Source organism: Thermobia domestica, chromosome 7 (assembly GCF_964235325.1).
Source record: "Thermobia domestica chromosome 7, izTheDome1.hap1.1, whole genome shotgun sequence".
NCBI lineage: Eukaryota > Metazoa > Arthropoda > Insecta > Zygentoma > Lepismatidae > Thermobia > Thermobia domestica.
In genome coordinates this window covers 288,579,049-288,595,894 of record NC_137460.1, presented here as the reverse complement: position 1 = coordinate 288,595,894, position 16,846 = coordinate 288,579,049, and the positions used below count along the sequence as shown (strand labels likewise).

Sequence of the window (16,846 nt, the reverse complement as noted above, 5' to 3'; positions counted from 1 at the left end):
ATTAGATTCTGCTTAGACTAGCACTTAAGCTACTTTAAATTATATAGAAATGCTCCAGAAAGTATTGTTGGCATTAGGAAACAGTCAAATTTTTGAACATCTGCAGTCGATTCGACGAAAGTTAATTTGGCAATAAAATGGGGTACCCCTCACTATCGACTGCTAGTGGAGAATTTCTAAATGGAACGTTTGACGAATAGACTGGCAGAAGAGGAACCGTAGATTAGCCTCTCAGTTCCCCAGATGAATTATTTTCTACTGTTTTCTCCGTGAATGAAGATTCGTGATGTGAAACATTTGAAGAAACGAATTAAATCTGCATTTGAAAATCTACAGTTTCTAAAAGTTTCTGACAAAGTTGTGCTTCAGTGCTGTCAAAATGAAAACTCTGAATCAAACAGAACGGAAGCCACTTCAAATATCGTCTGTAGCATATCTTATATACTTGAATACTATCCCTATTTTCTTTCTTTCTTTTTCTTTCTTTTTTTTTTTTTTTTTTTTTTTAAATAAAGCATATTATCTCTATCAATCTTAGTTTGAATTTACCCTTTACATTAAGAACACAATACTGCTAACATATGGGCTACCCTCTATGAAAATCTACAATACTTAATACCTACACGAACTACACACCGGCTGTCTTTGTTACTGAACAGTCCAATCCATTCTTCATATGATTCACACATTTTGTTATCTCCTACACCAGCTGCCTTCCAATATGAGTTCAGCCAATCTTCAATGTTTCTTCTCATTACCAACTTGCACAGACAATTTGTCAGTTAACACCTTAACTTCCACAGCGAAATCGGGTAAAATGCACCATCGGGTCATTTTTTATTGGAGGAAAATATGTATCAAAATGATAAAATGATTTTTGGGAAAAAAAACTTTCAGAAGCCCGAAACTAAAGGTACCGAACATCTTTCTGAGGCCGCAGAATACATTTTACCATTTAAACCTATATGCTGGTGCATCACCGATGATTTACACGGCTTCAAATACAAAAATGCAAAGCCTGTGAATCATCGGTGATGCATATGGGAATCAACGTGTTAATTATGGATAATGTACAAACCGAAAGAGAATAACGCAAGTTGAGGAATATTTTTCGTAAACATTACAATGAAGGAAAAAGAGACGGGAGGAGAGAAATGTGATTTATTTTGGATCTCAACTAACACAATATCTAAATAGTGCTTTAAAAACCTGCGAAACATCTCCCTCATCGCGCATACAGCCCAATACAGTACCCATTGCCAACAATGTACTCCTAATGGAAAACAGCATTGATTGTTTAAGCGTTTTACTCCATGGCATTATGAAGAAAAATCGACCAAATCCAGTTCGAAGTTTGTTATTGCATTTAGAAGTATCTATCACTTGGGCTTGTAATTAAGCAGTTAAAAATTTAACGAATAAATTAAGCAGTTAAATATTTCGTTAATTTGTAATATTATCAAAATTTTCATGTGTTACTTTTTTAATTTAAAAAAATCATAACGATTACACATTAATCGTAACTTTTTTCTCGAAAACTGTGTGAAATGATATTCTCATAGCACTAATACTATGAAAATATGATTTTCAGATATTATATGTAATGTCCCTCGTAGAATTATACAACTAATAGATATACGAAAAGTTAAATTTAAAAATACATAATTTTCACTGATAATTTTATGACAATTCAATCTTATTAATATTCAGTTTTGAAAATGAAATGGAATCTTTTAGGTTTACGTCCCACGTTTATGCCGGCTAGGCTAAAGGAGACGGTGATGATGAGAAATGAATGAAATGGTGGAATAAAGAGTGCTAGAGGATAAGAAGGACATAGGTACAAAGTGTTCAAGTATGTGACACTAGCCGTTGGTAAGGTAAAATGGGCACGAGTATGTGCAAATTAAGAGAATCAAGATATAGATTAATGAGATTGAGGATATAGATGTTGAGGATTTAAAAGATTACGTGAAAGATTATAAATATAAGAAGAAAGATTATTTAAGAGGATTTACGATGATAATAATGTGAGTTATGTAAAGATATGGAAATAGAGTGGCTCAGATTAAGAATAAATATATAAGAGAAGATATCAGAATTAGTTGTTGGTGTATTTAATGTAGTAGCAAGTAGAGTCAACGAATTGACATTTAGATTTATAAAATATCATTTTTAAGATTTTAACAAAGAGAGTGGGAGGAAACGGGAGAATCCCGATTTAGGATTGTAGATTTCTGGGCTTTCGGCATCTAAGGCCATTTAGCCCGTCACGTATTGAGGAATGACGTCCCTCGGCGAGTACACTATCCGGGAAAAGGGAAGGAAGGAAACATCCTGGGATCTATAAGTAAGTACCACCCCAGCATTTGCCTGGTGCGAATGGGGAAAACCACGAAAACCTCATTCAGATGGCTGGTCTGAAAAAGCGTTGTACACTTTTTCGACCGAGTGGCCCCACCGGGAATCGAACCCGGGACCGCTCGCACCGAAGGCGAGAGCGTTAGCGACTACGCTACGCGGGGTCACCGGGAGAATCCCAAGAAAACGGTGTTTGTCCACCACAAAGTCCACTTGGAGCGAGCTGGGATCAAATCAGAGACCCCACGCACCAGAGGTGAGGGCTGTACCATTGAGCCACCGCGGCCCCATTGTGTGAAATGGACATTCTCATAGTAATAACAGTATGAAAATATGACTTATAGATATTATATATAATGTCCCTCCTAGAATTAGACAACTAACAGATATACGAAAAGTTAAATTTAAAAATACGTAATTTTCATGAATAATTTTGTGACACTTCACAATCTTTGTGTGAAAACAGTAACTTTGATATAAATTCCATTATTTAATCCATTAAATTATATATTAACTTTCACAAATCAAAGAAAATTTTCATTGCGTAGAAATGAAAATTGTTATTTTTAATCTTAATTTTAATAAATGAATTATTAAGTTAATTCTAATTTTTTCTGACCATTTTTAACTTTAAAGAATTATTTTTCTGTACCCTTAATATTTGTAATTCTAATCCGTTGTTTTTTAAAATTAATTCCTCCCATTAATTAATTTTTCATTACATGAGTGAAGGTAAAACAGCGCTATAAACGTCATGTTCTTTCACAAAATGTACCGTAAGTGGCATTATAGTACGTGCAACAATTTCCAACTTCTTTCTAATTCTTAAAGATTTTTGGCTGACGTTAGTATTATCAGAAATGTAATTGATAAAATTTATAAGTTACTTCTTTAATGTTTATAATTACATGTTTTTTCCCTCCTTTCTGTTGGTTTCCGAAAAGTATTAGATGATAATTTGTCGTATTGTGTTTCATGCAAGCATTTTTTGTGTGAATTTAGGAACGGCTGGCTGGAGTAAGAAACAAAAATACATGCTTGCTTAACCCTTATGTACTAACGTGGGATTTTTTTTTGGAATCCTCTGTACTATATATCGTAAATAAACGTGAATATCTAAAAATCTGTTATTGTATTTTCTCCCCTGTATATGTTCAATAAATTGAACACAAAATATCGTTTCCTGTTGTTTTGCTGTTATGTAAAACATAATGTTTACCACTGAGGTCATAAAAGGACCCAAGGTAATACCCATATAATTAATAACTTTCTGTTGTTGTTGTTTCTTCTTACCAAACGAGCAAAATTAGTAGCTTACATAATGCTCAATAGATGGCAGGAATTACTAATATATTGTTCCCGAAAATTACTTCATTATTGACATAATAAAGTAAGTTGGGTGTGTACTAAAAAGAAAATTTTCTTACATTACGCTACACTGTTTGTGACCATGTCTCTTTGTTCCTACGGTTACTACTTGAATAAATAGATAACTTGAAACTTGCTTACATTCTTGAACAGCTTGTGATTAACAAATAACAAAGTCTCTATCAGTAAATAAATAAATCCTGACACTCATCTCCCAATGAAACTACCAATAAATGAATACTCATGGCCCCAGATAAGACGTTACTTTCCGCGGCCCTCCCATCTTCGGATGGGAAAGAAATTGGACTTAAAAAACTAATTTTCAAAGGGCTAAAGCCCGTTACTTCAAGTAACAATTCTAAAACGATGACATGACTTGACTATTCTGGGTTGTACTTCTCTGTCTGTTACGCGGTGACGAGGTCATCAAGTATTTCGTTCCTATTTTGGATGACGATGATGTCAGGGATGTCGAAGATGACAGTCTCAGTTAGAATGCAATAAAGTATTGTTCTAAAATGTATCTGTCTAAAATTTCAGTACGAAACACCAATAATTACTCATTTTTAATTGAGGTCTCTGAGGGACCCCACAGTATTTCTTACGTTATATTTTTCACGGTAATATACACGGGTTAAAGGAATCGAGTCCAATGTTCTGTAGTAACGTTGCCAGTGAACATATTCTCAGTTTGCAAACGTTACACCTCATATAATGGATCTCCAGTTTCAATATCGTATTTTTCTCATTTAGTACTGTTCTGATAAATTTAAGAAGTTATCTCATTTCCACTTTTAGAAAGTTAGAACTCCTCAAAATACTGACGTTATTAATTCAACTTGAAACAACTTCTTACAGAATACATACATTTGGACATCCAATACAAACTACAAAAGCCAATTCCATAATATAATATACCTGTAACCCAGCTACTACCTCTATCGAATGCTACATATTAAGAATGTAAGAAAAATTCTTGATTCATCTCCTCGACAGCGTCATCACAAATACCGAATTATTTTCGTAGTTTCCTTTCGATTAAAGTTGCAAGAGACACGATCAATTCGTCTTAACCCTTAAAAAGTGGGCTTTTTAAATGCAGGACACTCTTTAAAAGTAGAATGATTTACACTTCTTGTTAGAGACTTTGTACTTCAAGTGTGCCTTCGGAATGTAAAACATTCTTCAGTCCCACCCCCACCCCTCTTACGGAACAAACTTTCCCTTTCCTTTTGGAAAAAAGTGAATGGCGGCTGTGTTACCAATTTGTCCTTCAGCATTTTGGTCTTGATGAGTGAACATCGTAAGCTACTTAGAATGGCTCATAAGACAGTGCACAGTGATGTCCGTGAAATAATTCACTGTGGCAACTCTTCCGCATCCAACAATTGAAAGATCTCGGCTGCAGCAAGTTATCCCTTCTGTTTCGAGAAATGTACGGCAAAACAGATATCGACTGCAGCGCCACCTTGAAATAGAAAGGCTCTAAGTTCAAATATAATAGCTCATCTCCGAGCGAACTGAAAGATACGAAACAGAAACCATTGGATCCTGCTTAGTTAATATTTTATTTTAGAAACAAAATGCATTATATATTATGTTTATACGTTAAAGTTCAACATAATACTATGATACATTCTGCAAGCAAGTTTCAGTTTGCAAATACGGACCAAAAAAAAAAAAAAAAGTAAATACGGCACATATAAAAATTCTGAATATTTCTTACGGTTTGTGATTTTAGTGTAAGCGAATGCTATCTGTATTCAGCAGTTCCCCCTGGTCTTGTGAGTGGCACACGGGATCCTGGGTTCGATTCCCACCGGGAGCAGCGACCCAACGGGTAGTTGTCGCCGGGGCAAGAGCTCACCTTAACAGCTCCCCTGACCAACCAAACCAAAATGCTACCCAACTACACCTCATATTGGCATCAAACAGTAATTCTCCTATTCCATTTTCAAATGAACTGGTAAAGCTTGATTTCAAAATTGCAGTACATAATTTACTTTTTAGTGCAAGATAAAACACCAAACTAATTAGTATTTGATTGCCAAATAATCTGAATGTACCATGCTTGACATATTCTTATAGTATTGTCATAATAACTGCTAATCACAATGCTTTTGGTATTATATCGGGATGTGCATATGTGTAGAATGGCTCAACAGTCTGTTTCTTTAGAATAGAATATTTAATTATGACAAACAGTCAAGCTGTTGTCTCGAGTATTGTACTCGGACATTTTGCAAATCTCTTAAATCGATGTAAGTGAAAAGAAAACACAAAGAACTGGAACTAAAATTTAACTGTGTGGGCTCTTTTAGCTGCAAAGGTTTCCACAATGTCCTTAAAAGATAGCGTTGAAACTAACTTACGCTCTATGGATATGTTCTTAAGGTTGGCGAGTCGTTGTTGTCCTGTTAAGTTTCTGAGGTTTCCTTTTTTTTTTTTTTTTTTTTTTTTAATGATCTTTACTTTGCTAAAACCCCTTTCCTTACCTTATATGAAAAGAAATATTTGCCCAGTTTTGGGATCTCTCAACCCGGCGCCCAGGGCACAAGCCCCGTTTGACCCCCCATCCTTAGTTACGCCACTGACCGGGAGAGTATCAAACGTTCTGTCTCACTTTAAGCTGTGGTTGCCGTCATATATAGCGTCGCTGTTAACAAAGGACGTGAATTAAAATCAATCGATCAAGTTACCCGTGTTTACTTTATATTTTACCCTTTCAATATTTTGAAATGTATTAAACCAGTGGTTCTCAAACTTGTTGTTACTGCGACCCACATTAATAATAAAAAGTATTTTGTGGCCCACCTACTTTTATTCAAATACACATTGACATTCTACGTAATGGTGGTGTATTTAAAAGCGCTTAGTTAATATTTTATTTTTAAAAAAATGCATTATATAACTTATTATGTTTATACGTTAAAGTTCAACATAATACTATGATACATTCTGCAAGCAAGTTTCTCTAAATTGTAAATCCTATCTCTAAATTCAGTTTGTTCAATAACAGTCCGTATAAGTGATTAACATGAAATTTATTTTGGGATGTTGTACACTCCTCAAGCGACCACGAATGTTACAAAGTAGAACTCGATGCTTATATTTTAATAATCAAAATTTAGTTGGTTTATTTTGTGTCTATCGTAAATATCTCACTTTCAAACTAAATTGTAATGTAAATTTATGAATATAGTGGCCCTATTGATACGAGAATATTAGTCGGTGACGATGGAGCAAGTGTAATATAATTTTTTCTCAATAACTACATCGTATGAAACTATATGCACGTGCACAGAGAGTTAAAGTGTTTCCATATAAAGGTAAGACAAACTATCGCTACTGCCGACGCAGTAGCCTACCTCCTGACAGATTTTGATTCACCCAGTCTCTTTCCATCCTAACCCACCATCTCTAGCGATTGTACAACAGGGCAGGACTCTGTGTAACCACTTACTCATCACCTCATTAACAAATGTTTGCAAGTTTTATTTTCTGAATAATACTTCACAACATATGTTTCTGCATCAAAATAAAATGTTTAAAAGGATAAACTTCTTGCGACTCACCAAAAAAAACGACTTGAGACCCACCAATGGGTCGCCAGCCACACTTTGAGAAACACTGTATTAAACTATTTTAATTACTTCCTGAGTCTCTAATATGGTTCCTAATCCAGATTGTGACGTTTCTTTTTCAGTGACTGTCATTAGCCTTCTGAATGCTAAATAAAACTTTTAAAATTAATAATAATCAATCTGAATGCCTTCATAAATATTACGTTTCCATTTGGTACCATTTGTCTGCTACTTTCAATCAACAGAATGGAAACGTAAAACCTTCTTCTTTTTCACTTACAAACAGTTTATGATTTCTCAAACTGAATCAAGAATTTTTCATTACCTTCCTACTAAATGCGTACCTCGTCGCAAATCGTATTTCTACTTAAAAAAGGAATAGCTGACACTAAAAAGTTGGTTAGATTAGGTAGATGTAACGATCGTGTTGGCTATCTACGCTCAGGGGCAGTCTTTAGAGCATTTGAGTTATCTGTCCAGTATACAGAACGATTTGTGCTGATATTCAAATAACAGTATTAACCTCTTGCGTTGCAGGTGTAATTTTCCTATGTGCGTGCTGTAATACCTGTTTTCATTTACTGTTAAAAGATTATCTAGATCGTTATATATGGCATTGTTATTGTGCACGTGCAAGGAGAGCATTTACATTACTGATTAAAAGATATATATATTTGCACTGAAAAAGGGAAATTTTGATGTCCCGAAGGGATTTTACGCTGCTTCAGGTTGGTAACACTGACCGGACACCAAAGACAAAGTATTTTCTTTTTTTCCGACCTTGAAGTTGCCAATTGTTTATCGTCAAAACAAACCCATGTATGTCGTAATTGAATGCTGCCTTAGGCCTGTCATCTACTAAGACAGAACATTTTTACTTTTCTGTCAATAAGGCGCTGTCACCTAAGGAGAAACAGTAGAACTAACTCGTGCCTTGAATCTACTAAAAAATTTCATCACATCCAGGATTAATACATGCCTTAATAAAGGATACGTTTTCATGACATTCCTATGGATGACATTGGTATTTTGCAACAGAGTATTTCATGACATCCACCTGAATGTCACTGGAATGCAAGGACTTAACTATGTCACGATTTCTTTTAACTGTTTGTGGCCCCGCGTAACGTAGTCGCTAACGCTCTCGCCTTCGGTGCGAGCGGTCCCGAGTTCGATTTCCAGTGGGGGCACTCGGTCGAAAAAGTGTAAAACGCTTTTTCAGGCCAGCCACCCTGAATGAGGTTTTCCTCATTTACACCAGGCAAATGCCGGGGTGGTACCTAACTTATAGGTCCCACGTCGCTTCCTTCCTTCCCCAATCCTTTCTTCCTTCCATTTCCCCGGATAGTGTGCTCGCCGAGGGACGTCGTCTCTCAAAACGCGAAGGGCTAAATGGCCTTAGATCCCGAAAGCCCAGAAATCTAAATCCTAAATCTTTTAACTGTTTGTTTGATGACCCGAACACATATAAATATATTTCCCACAAAGTTGTAACCACGGTAGTCTGTCTACATCCAATACCATTAAACCCGGCGAAATCACTGGATGTTACTAACGAATACAGGTTGGAACATGTCTTTCTTCATGCGAGCTGTCATTGCAGAGAATAACAGCTTTCATCACTGAGAACCATGATGAAACCACCAACACATAAAATGGTTTTGCCATCACTTTACGCGTTCACGTAATGATAAAGGTTCGCTTTCAGTTTCATGTCTCCTTCCAACATTAAGACACTATGACACGTGCATCTACAGGCCCTCTAGAAAGCGCATATCCTAACTAAACTGCTCGCCATTAAAATTGCAACACCCAAAAGGGGATGAGGTAGATATACGAAACTTGGCAGAGAGGTAATAATATGAGATGAAAATAATTATAGGTCGGTGTTGTAGCATGTGACATGCGAAGCAGGGTATCAGAACCACCGGGTGCTAGTAGCGTGTAGAGCCTCCACGGACGGCCAGAACTGCTGCAACACGAGGAGACATGGAAGGAATCAGCCCATCGATGTCTGCTTCAGGTATGGCGTCCTAAGCGGCTTCCACTCGGCGCCAAGTCGCATCAGCATTAGGTGGAGGAAACCTGTGTTGAGCCAGCCGGTGACGGACCATGAACCAGACATGCTCAATCGGCGAGAGATCGGGTGAACGTGCGGGTCAAGGCACCAGGTGCACGTGGTTAGCTTCCAGGAATGCAAGGACATTCCTTCTATCATGAGGTCGCGCGTTATCCTATTGGAAAGTGACGTTAAGCAGTCCATGGATTAATGGGACAGCAACAGGGGTGCTCACCGTCTATGATTTACCGCTGGCTATTCAATGTGCTTGGAATGCGTTCGAGGCACGAACGAACACCTAAGGCGACGGTACCCCATACCATGATAGCCAGTAAAGGGCCTGTGTGACGATGCATGATGCAGGTGTCATGAAGCCCAGTGCCACGGTGCCGCCAGACACGTATACGTCCATCATGATGCTATGAACAGAAGTGAGATTCATCACAGAAGAGTATGGCATTCCATTCCTCAATCCATGCACAATGATGTTCACACTATCATTTCTGGCGTGCACGCCTATGTTGTACCCGCAGAGGAATCCTCAATGGGCGGCGGAAAAAATTCTCCGCTCCACCAAACGTGGACGCGCGGTTCGTGGGCACACTGGACGTCGTAAAATTGCCCCTAGTTTCTGCACCATACGTCTTGATGTGGCCGTACAGTCTATTAGGACCATGCGTACCAGACGTCTGTCCTTGCTGTCCGTCGTCTGACGTGGACGTTGGGAATCTCTACGTCGCTCTACTGTGCCTTCCTGTATCCACTACGTCCACACACGTGCCGCGGTAGGTGCATTCCGTTCTACTTTGGTACCGATCTCTAGGTACGATAAACCACAATTACGGTATGCAACAATTTGGCCTAAATCGAACTGTGAAATCTGCTTGAAGTCCTGCCGTATTCGACGATGAGGCACTGCTGACTGCTTTTGACACACTACAGTCACGACCTCGAAAATTCAAGCTCTTCTGTGCCTCTCTGGCCTGCTTGAGATACCTCTTCCCAGATGGTTGCAGCAGGCGTACGCGACGCACTATAGCCTTGGCCACCTAATCATTTCCTTCTGCAATCATCTCCTACAGAGTGTGCAAATTTCGTGCTTCCGATAAGTCCTTCTCGGTGTTGCAATTTGAATGACAAGCAGTTTATATACCTACGAGGAAGCTCGAGGTGATAAACACTATATGTCAATATTACCGTTGCCGCCTATCAATTCGCAGGTGCCGCGAATATATTAGCGATAGTGCGCACACATCTGGTGCGTGGGGTCCCTGGCTCGAACCTACCTTGCATCAAGTGGGCTTTGAGGTGAACGAACACCGTCTGCGCGGGTTTTCTTGGAGTTCTCCTATTTCCTCCCACTTTTTCATTCCACCATTTTGTGGCCCATTATATTATAATCCACCCCGTAGAGAAATTCGCTATTGCTATATGTTCCATCAAAACTATGCGTCAGACAAGTCGATTTTATGAAGCTATCGTTTAGCAAGTTGTGTCCGCGTGTGAACAGTTTCCTCTTACTATCCTCTGTAGCACTGATACACAGCAGATAATCTGAAGTATTCTTTCCGTAATGCGCGGCATTCGATGTCATTACGCTCCTCTTCAAACGTTATCATCCTCACCGAAATATTGCAGCCTTTCCAGCATTTCGTTTAATTATTTATTAGCAATATCCTAATTATATATAAAATTTCATGAACTGACTGGCATTTAAAAAAGGATACTTCCGGATGGTGTGGAAAGTTAAAATTTGTCATGATTATAGCTTTCCGGGATAAACCCACAGGAAAACTGCCAAAAGTGAATATTTTTAAATTTTAGGGGATCTAAAAGGGGGATGAAGAAATTCCCAACGTTAGTTAAATAAACTTTTTTGGGCCTATTATATAATATTTTAAGTACTTGGAACTGGAATAAAAACTTGAAATTCAGTATGCTTGTACGTTTTCGTTAGCATAACCTAAGTAAATCACCAAAAATAAACATTTCCAACTTTAGAATGATCTTATGGAGAGCTGAGAAATCCTTTTCCGTGTTATTTTATATAGGACATCTTGTACACCCCAGAATGTTTAGGCACATGATTGTAGCCCTCCGATACGAACCCACAGAAAAATTGCCAAAAGTGAGTATTTTTAGTTAAGGGGTCTAAAAGGGGATGAAGAAATTCCCATGTTAAAATTGCATGGGTGTTTTCCTGGGTACAAAATCTTATCTTTTAGATAGTTGAAATAGGAAAAGAAATTTGAAATTCCGTAGAATTGTGGGCTTAAGAGGTACGAGACCGTAGGCCGAGCAAACGCGGGAGTGTGGGGGCGCAACCCCACCTAGCCGAGGGCTAGTTTCAGATATAAAGCCACAGACCCACTTTACACTGGGAACAGTAACAACTGAGAGACACGTATCTTCAGAAGAACGTAGTCTAGAACTCAAAACTTACTGATTGTTAGACGAGAACCCTAACCGATCGACTTCGCAATTGTTTAATGAGTTTTAAACAATATTATGTGGTTCATATCTTGTGTATTATTCCCGAAAGTGCCACCTGATACACCAGCAGAATGATTCCCCCTTAACATTATAACTCTTAAATGAATGGTTAAATTAGCTTTTTTTAAACCTTGAAAAAGAAAATAAGACGCAAACAATGGACATTAACTGCTTGACTGTCCGTGGCTTGAATAGAAAACGGTGGATACAGTACAATTGCCCAGATTGAAGAATTTCCTTCTAGATACGTGTTAAATGTTAAATGTCCTTTATCCTTTTAGAGAAAAACTTTTAACGTTTAAACGCCCATCACGCAACTGCTGTGTCGGGGCTTTAAACCTTAATAGCTAAGCCCCTAATTAAGGTAGGAATATCGTTTTGCAACCAATGTATTCCTAAAGGATACAGTTTCCTGCTGGTGTGCATTTTATGTATATGAGGGATACCACGGGGGGAGGGGGAGTAGGAGGGTAAACTTCGTGCTTTTTTTTTTATTACAACAGTTTTTGGGGAGAGCATTCCCCGTTGGGGTACATTCACCAAAATTGGTATGTGAACGAATGAAGTAGGCCACAACATGGTAATATGCTGTATTTGTACTTCTTGCTTATGTGGGGGGAGTAGAGAGGGGGGCAAATTTGACTAATTTTTGTTGTTTCAGTTTTTTTGACGTAAATTACATGTATTTTTTTACGACAAACATCAATAGCTCAACCCATAATTAAGCTTGAAAGATGATTTGGTACCAATGTACTCCTGAGGGATGAAGCTCTCCGCAAGTATGCATTTTATGTATGTGAGGGGTACCACGGCCCAGGGAGGAAGGATATCCTCGTTCTTTTTTTTATTTCTTCAGCTTTTTCATCAGGTTTAGGGGGCGAGCCCTACCTCCTTTTTGGTACACCCATAAAAAATTGGTATTGTGTTGCAGCAATGGCTAATTACTATTTTTTATATTATTGTCACAATGTCTAGCCTACACACTACTATCATTTTGTCAACGAAGGGTGACTGCAAGGGTTGCCATGAGCGCGCAAAGTCAATTTTGTATATTTTTTTATGATTTTATTTCTTCTAGGAACATGGCGGGAATTGGATGAATGTTTCTTTGTTGGAATTTGTGGTTTATAAGCTTTCAAACGTTGTATGAATCATGACTCTATGATAATTAAGGGGGGAGGGTATCAGAGCCCATAACGTGAGAGTACGATTTTGTTAAAGTTCCTGACGGGCGCCTAAAGATTAAGTGTAATACGATTTGCGACGATTTACCATTGGAAAACAATAACAGTTGTACTCACTTTCCTCTGGAAGTTCCTGGCATTGCTCCATCGCCACTTGGACCTGCAACACCCGAGGTACTAGGCATATCCATTGAACTGTCTATCGGCATACCATTATCCTCACCAGTTTCAGAGTCACTATTAAATGGAATCACTTTCTCATCTACCGTAACAATACCACAATCTTCTCCATAGAATGCTTTCGAGTACTCACTATCCACAAACGCTTCACTTGGTTTGTCACTAGTATTGTCTGATTCACTGATGCTAACATCTGCACCACTTCCACTGTTTACTACCGCACAAGAAACGAATGAGGTTTCTGACTTTGGCTCAACGACATTTATTGCCAATGCAGAGACCGTTGAGTTCTGTTGCTCACTACTACTTGAAACCTGCTGTGGGGCGAGTTCGCAAGTGCTTAAGGGATCCCTGGATTCAGTATTGCGGTTACAATTCTCTTTATTAGCCTCTGACTGTTCACTCTTCAAGTCAACTGGTTCAGATTTCACAAATACACGCTGTGGAGATCTGTCTGCATCTTCAGTGGTAATATCGGAAGGCTCAGTGTCTGCTTCGTTCTGAAAACAAATGAAAAATAGAAGTAATGGTAGCTGTACGGTGTTAGGAAGGAAAAAAAAAATACGAATTACTTAAAGAAATAATGGGATACATATCTAATACTAATAGTAATGTGATTTTTTTTATTGGTATCAGCAAATTACATACTCCCTGTCCAAGTACAATTCCCAAGAATAGTACAAAAATAAAAAGCAAACATGCATATAATAATATTAAGATAAAACATACATTAAAATAACGTAATAACACATATTTAAAAAAAACTTCTGAAATTATAATCAAATTATAAAAGATAAAACCATGCACGAACAATGATAAGATAAATAAGAACAGTGTAATTAAAACATGCAAAAAAAAAAAGTTTATGATGAATGGCAGGCTATAAACTTCCTTTGAATAGATGGAAAATTAGGAGTAAAATCATCTTTATGCAAATAATAGTTGGTTTTTGACAAACATTTATGTATCGGAACGTCACTAAAAATAGGATTATATAAACTTCTTATTGACATGTTAGGAGACCAAGATTAACAGCCTCAATTAATGGTAATTTGCCAATGAAAACATTATGGATTAATTTAATATCAAATAAAGTTCTTTGTTTCATACAGTTTAAGTAGACCAAGAAGGTATCAAATTTCATCCTGAGTTTTACCTGATAAAAATTTAAATTTCCACCTTAACCATGATAGAAACAAGTTTTCAACTACTGCGATATCTTTGTGAAAGTACTGGGCTCCTTTATTCCAAATACTAGTACAATATTCAAGGTCACATCTTACGTTAGCATAGTATAGAATTAACCAGGTTTTCGAAAGGAAAAAAAATCTTTAGGAATACATTTTCTGATTCTTAAGTTTCTTCTAGCTTTAGAAACTATGTATTCCAGGTGTTTATTAAATAACAATTAGGCATCAAAGGTAGTACCCAGATCCTTAAGAGAGAGAAGCTTTTTGACCAAAACACTATCAACAACAACATTATAATGAACAGGATTAGTTTATGAAGTAAAAGATACAAAACATGTTTTTGTAAAATTCAGAAGTAGAACATTAATCTCTGACCAAGTGATTCTTTATTATTGGTATTATTTTGTAATTTAACACAATCATGAACATTGTTAATAGTAAGATAAATCTTTGAAATCGTCTGCATACATAAGAAATTGATAATTAATATTTTCTTTTAGGTTTTTCACAAACGGGAGAAACAACAGTGGATCTAAATTGGAATCCTGGGGAACTCCAGAAAAAGTATTATATGTATCAGTAACATGACCTGTATATCTTACAACAAAAATAAAATAATAATTTCAGCACTCGCCTAATCGTCTGAGTAACAATACAATCGCAGACGTTTCAGCGGTAAATTTCCACCATCATCAGTGCGTAAATGGTGGCGTTTATAAAATAATCTTCAATGCAGAAATAATGGTTGTAGGTTAGCAAAACAGTGTTTCTCTTGAATTTCATTGCTTTATAAACTGTATTGACTCCCCATTACCTGTATCCACACTTGAAGTAAATGAACGTTGATATATTATACATTTGTGCAAAAATCCATAAATAAATAAAACTAAAACTAACTATTATTCTACTTATAGACTGCTGTAATTGCTGAATTTTTATACTTCCAAGCTTTCGACTCTCTCCTGGAGCCTTGGTCACGGAGGTTAAAAACAGGAAGAAAAAGAATAGAAACACCAAGAAATAAAAATGGAACGAGCTTGCCAAGGGAGGAACTGTATTGTACAAAGAACACGTTGTCTAATGTGTTAACGATCTCCAAATGAGGTAAAGCGAACTAAAATATGATGGAATCAATTTGCGCGCTTTTCCTGTTCCTTGTTGCAAGGCTGCCAACTCATGTTATTATTTTTTATTGTCATGCCAATGCTGTGAAAATTTTGTAATAACCGCCTTCCATTCGTAACTCAGCCATTCCTTGTCTAGATTTATTCTTTTATTCATTTTTTTAAAAAATGAATACATAAATCTGAAAAAAAAAAAAAAAACAGTCTCTCTATTTCATTTCTAGCTCTAAATAAAATTTTTGAACCTTCTACCTGTGTTACGTTTCTTTTTAAAGTTTCGATAAAATTGACACCGGATTTTCCGCTTTTGAATCTGTAATGTGTTTCTTTACTCGAACTTCTAAATTTCTTTTCGTTTTGCCTATGTAACTCTCTTGGTAACTGCATTTTATTTCGTAAATACACGATTTCATTGGGATCCGTGTAATAACTCTTAAATTGTGTGACATCCTTTTCTAAAGTTTTTTTTTTTTTTTGGGGGGGGGGGGTTTAAGGCTTTACGAAGACCGTATTATTTATAGATTGTATTTAATGCAGTTGTCAATCTGGGAAAAATAGGTAATCCAACCCATTTTTTATCCTTTATGTCGGTTTCAGGTTTATCGGAACTTAATTTCCTTTTTAACTTGATTATACCAATTATTTAATAATGAAGATGGGTACCCATTCAAACTACCCAGTTTCATTAAGTATTCAATCTCTGTCTGTAAATCTGTTTTTAATGAAGTACGACGTATGGCACGCAAGCCATTCAGGAATTACAGCAATCTGTAAGCAGAATGATAGAATTCCTGAGCGTGGTCTTGTAGTGTCTAAAAATAACTCGTTCACCATCTTTTTAGTTCTCAATGGCATATACATAACTACTCTCACTGCTTGTGAAACAATAACTTCTGAGGAAAAAATGATGGCGAAAATGTATCGCTGGAAAGTCTACGATTGGATTGTTACTCAGATCTCTAGCTGAATACTGAATTTTTAATAATAAATAATAGAAAAGTATGGAGGGTAAGTGAAAAGCTGTTGTAACAGAAAGTTTATGCTAATATGGTAGACACTTGTACAGGGTGGTCCAAAAATAGGTATACACCCCTGCATTGATCTAGTATAACATTCTAGTTTATGGGTTTATTTGCTTCGGCTGTTCCGAGACTAAGGTGTAAGTAAAAGGACATTAAAAATAAATAATAAAGAAACTAAGTCTACCTGATGGATAACAATAAGAAATGATACAAAATACAATGAGCTGATCAGTACGGTACTGTATATCTATTTTTGGGCCACCCTGTATTTTGTACAGCTA

General features: G+C 36.9%; 1 protein-coding gene across 6 annotated transcripts in view; it reads right to left on the bottom strand.

Annotated features, from left to right (window-relative positions):
* LOC145691014 (zinc finger MYM-type protein 1-like) overlaps positions 1–16,846 on the bottom strand; it is a 309,663-nt gene that overhangs the window by 279,871 nt on the left and 12,946 nt on the right. For all 6 annotated transcript variants that reach the window (XM_081766527.1, XM_081766525.1, XM_081766528.1 and 3 more), the window contains exon 3: positions 13,167–13,729. In XM_081766527.1, the coding sequence (XP_081622653.1) occupies positions 13,167–13,729 (563 nt within the window). The remainder of the gene's footprint in view (positions 1–13,166; positions 13,730–16,846) is intronic.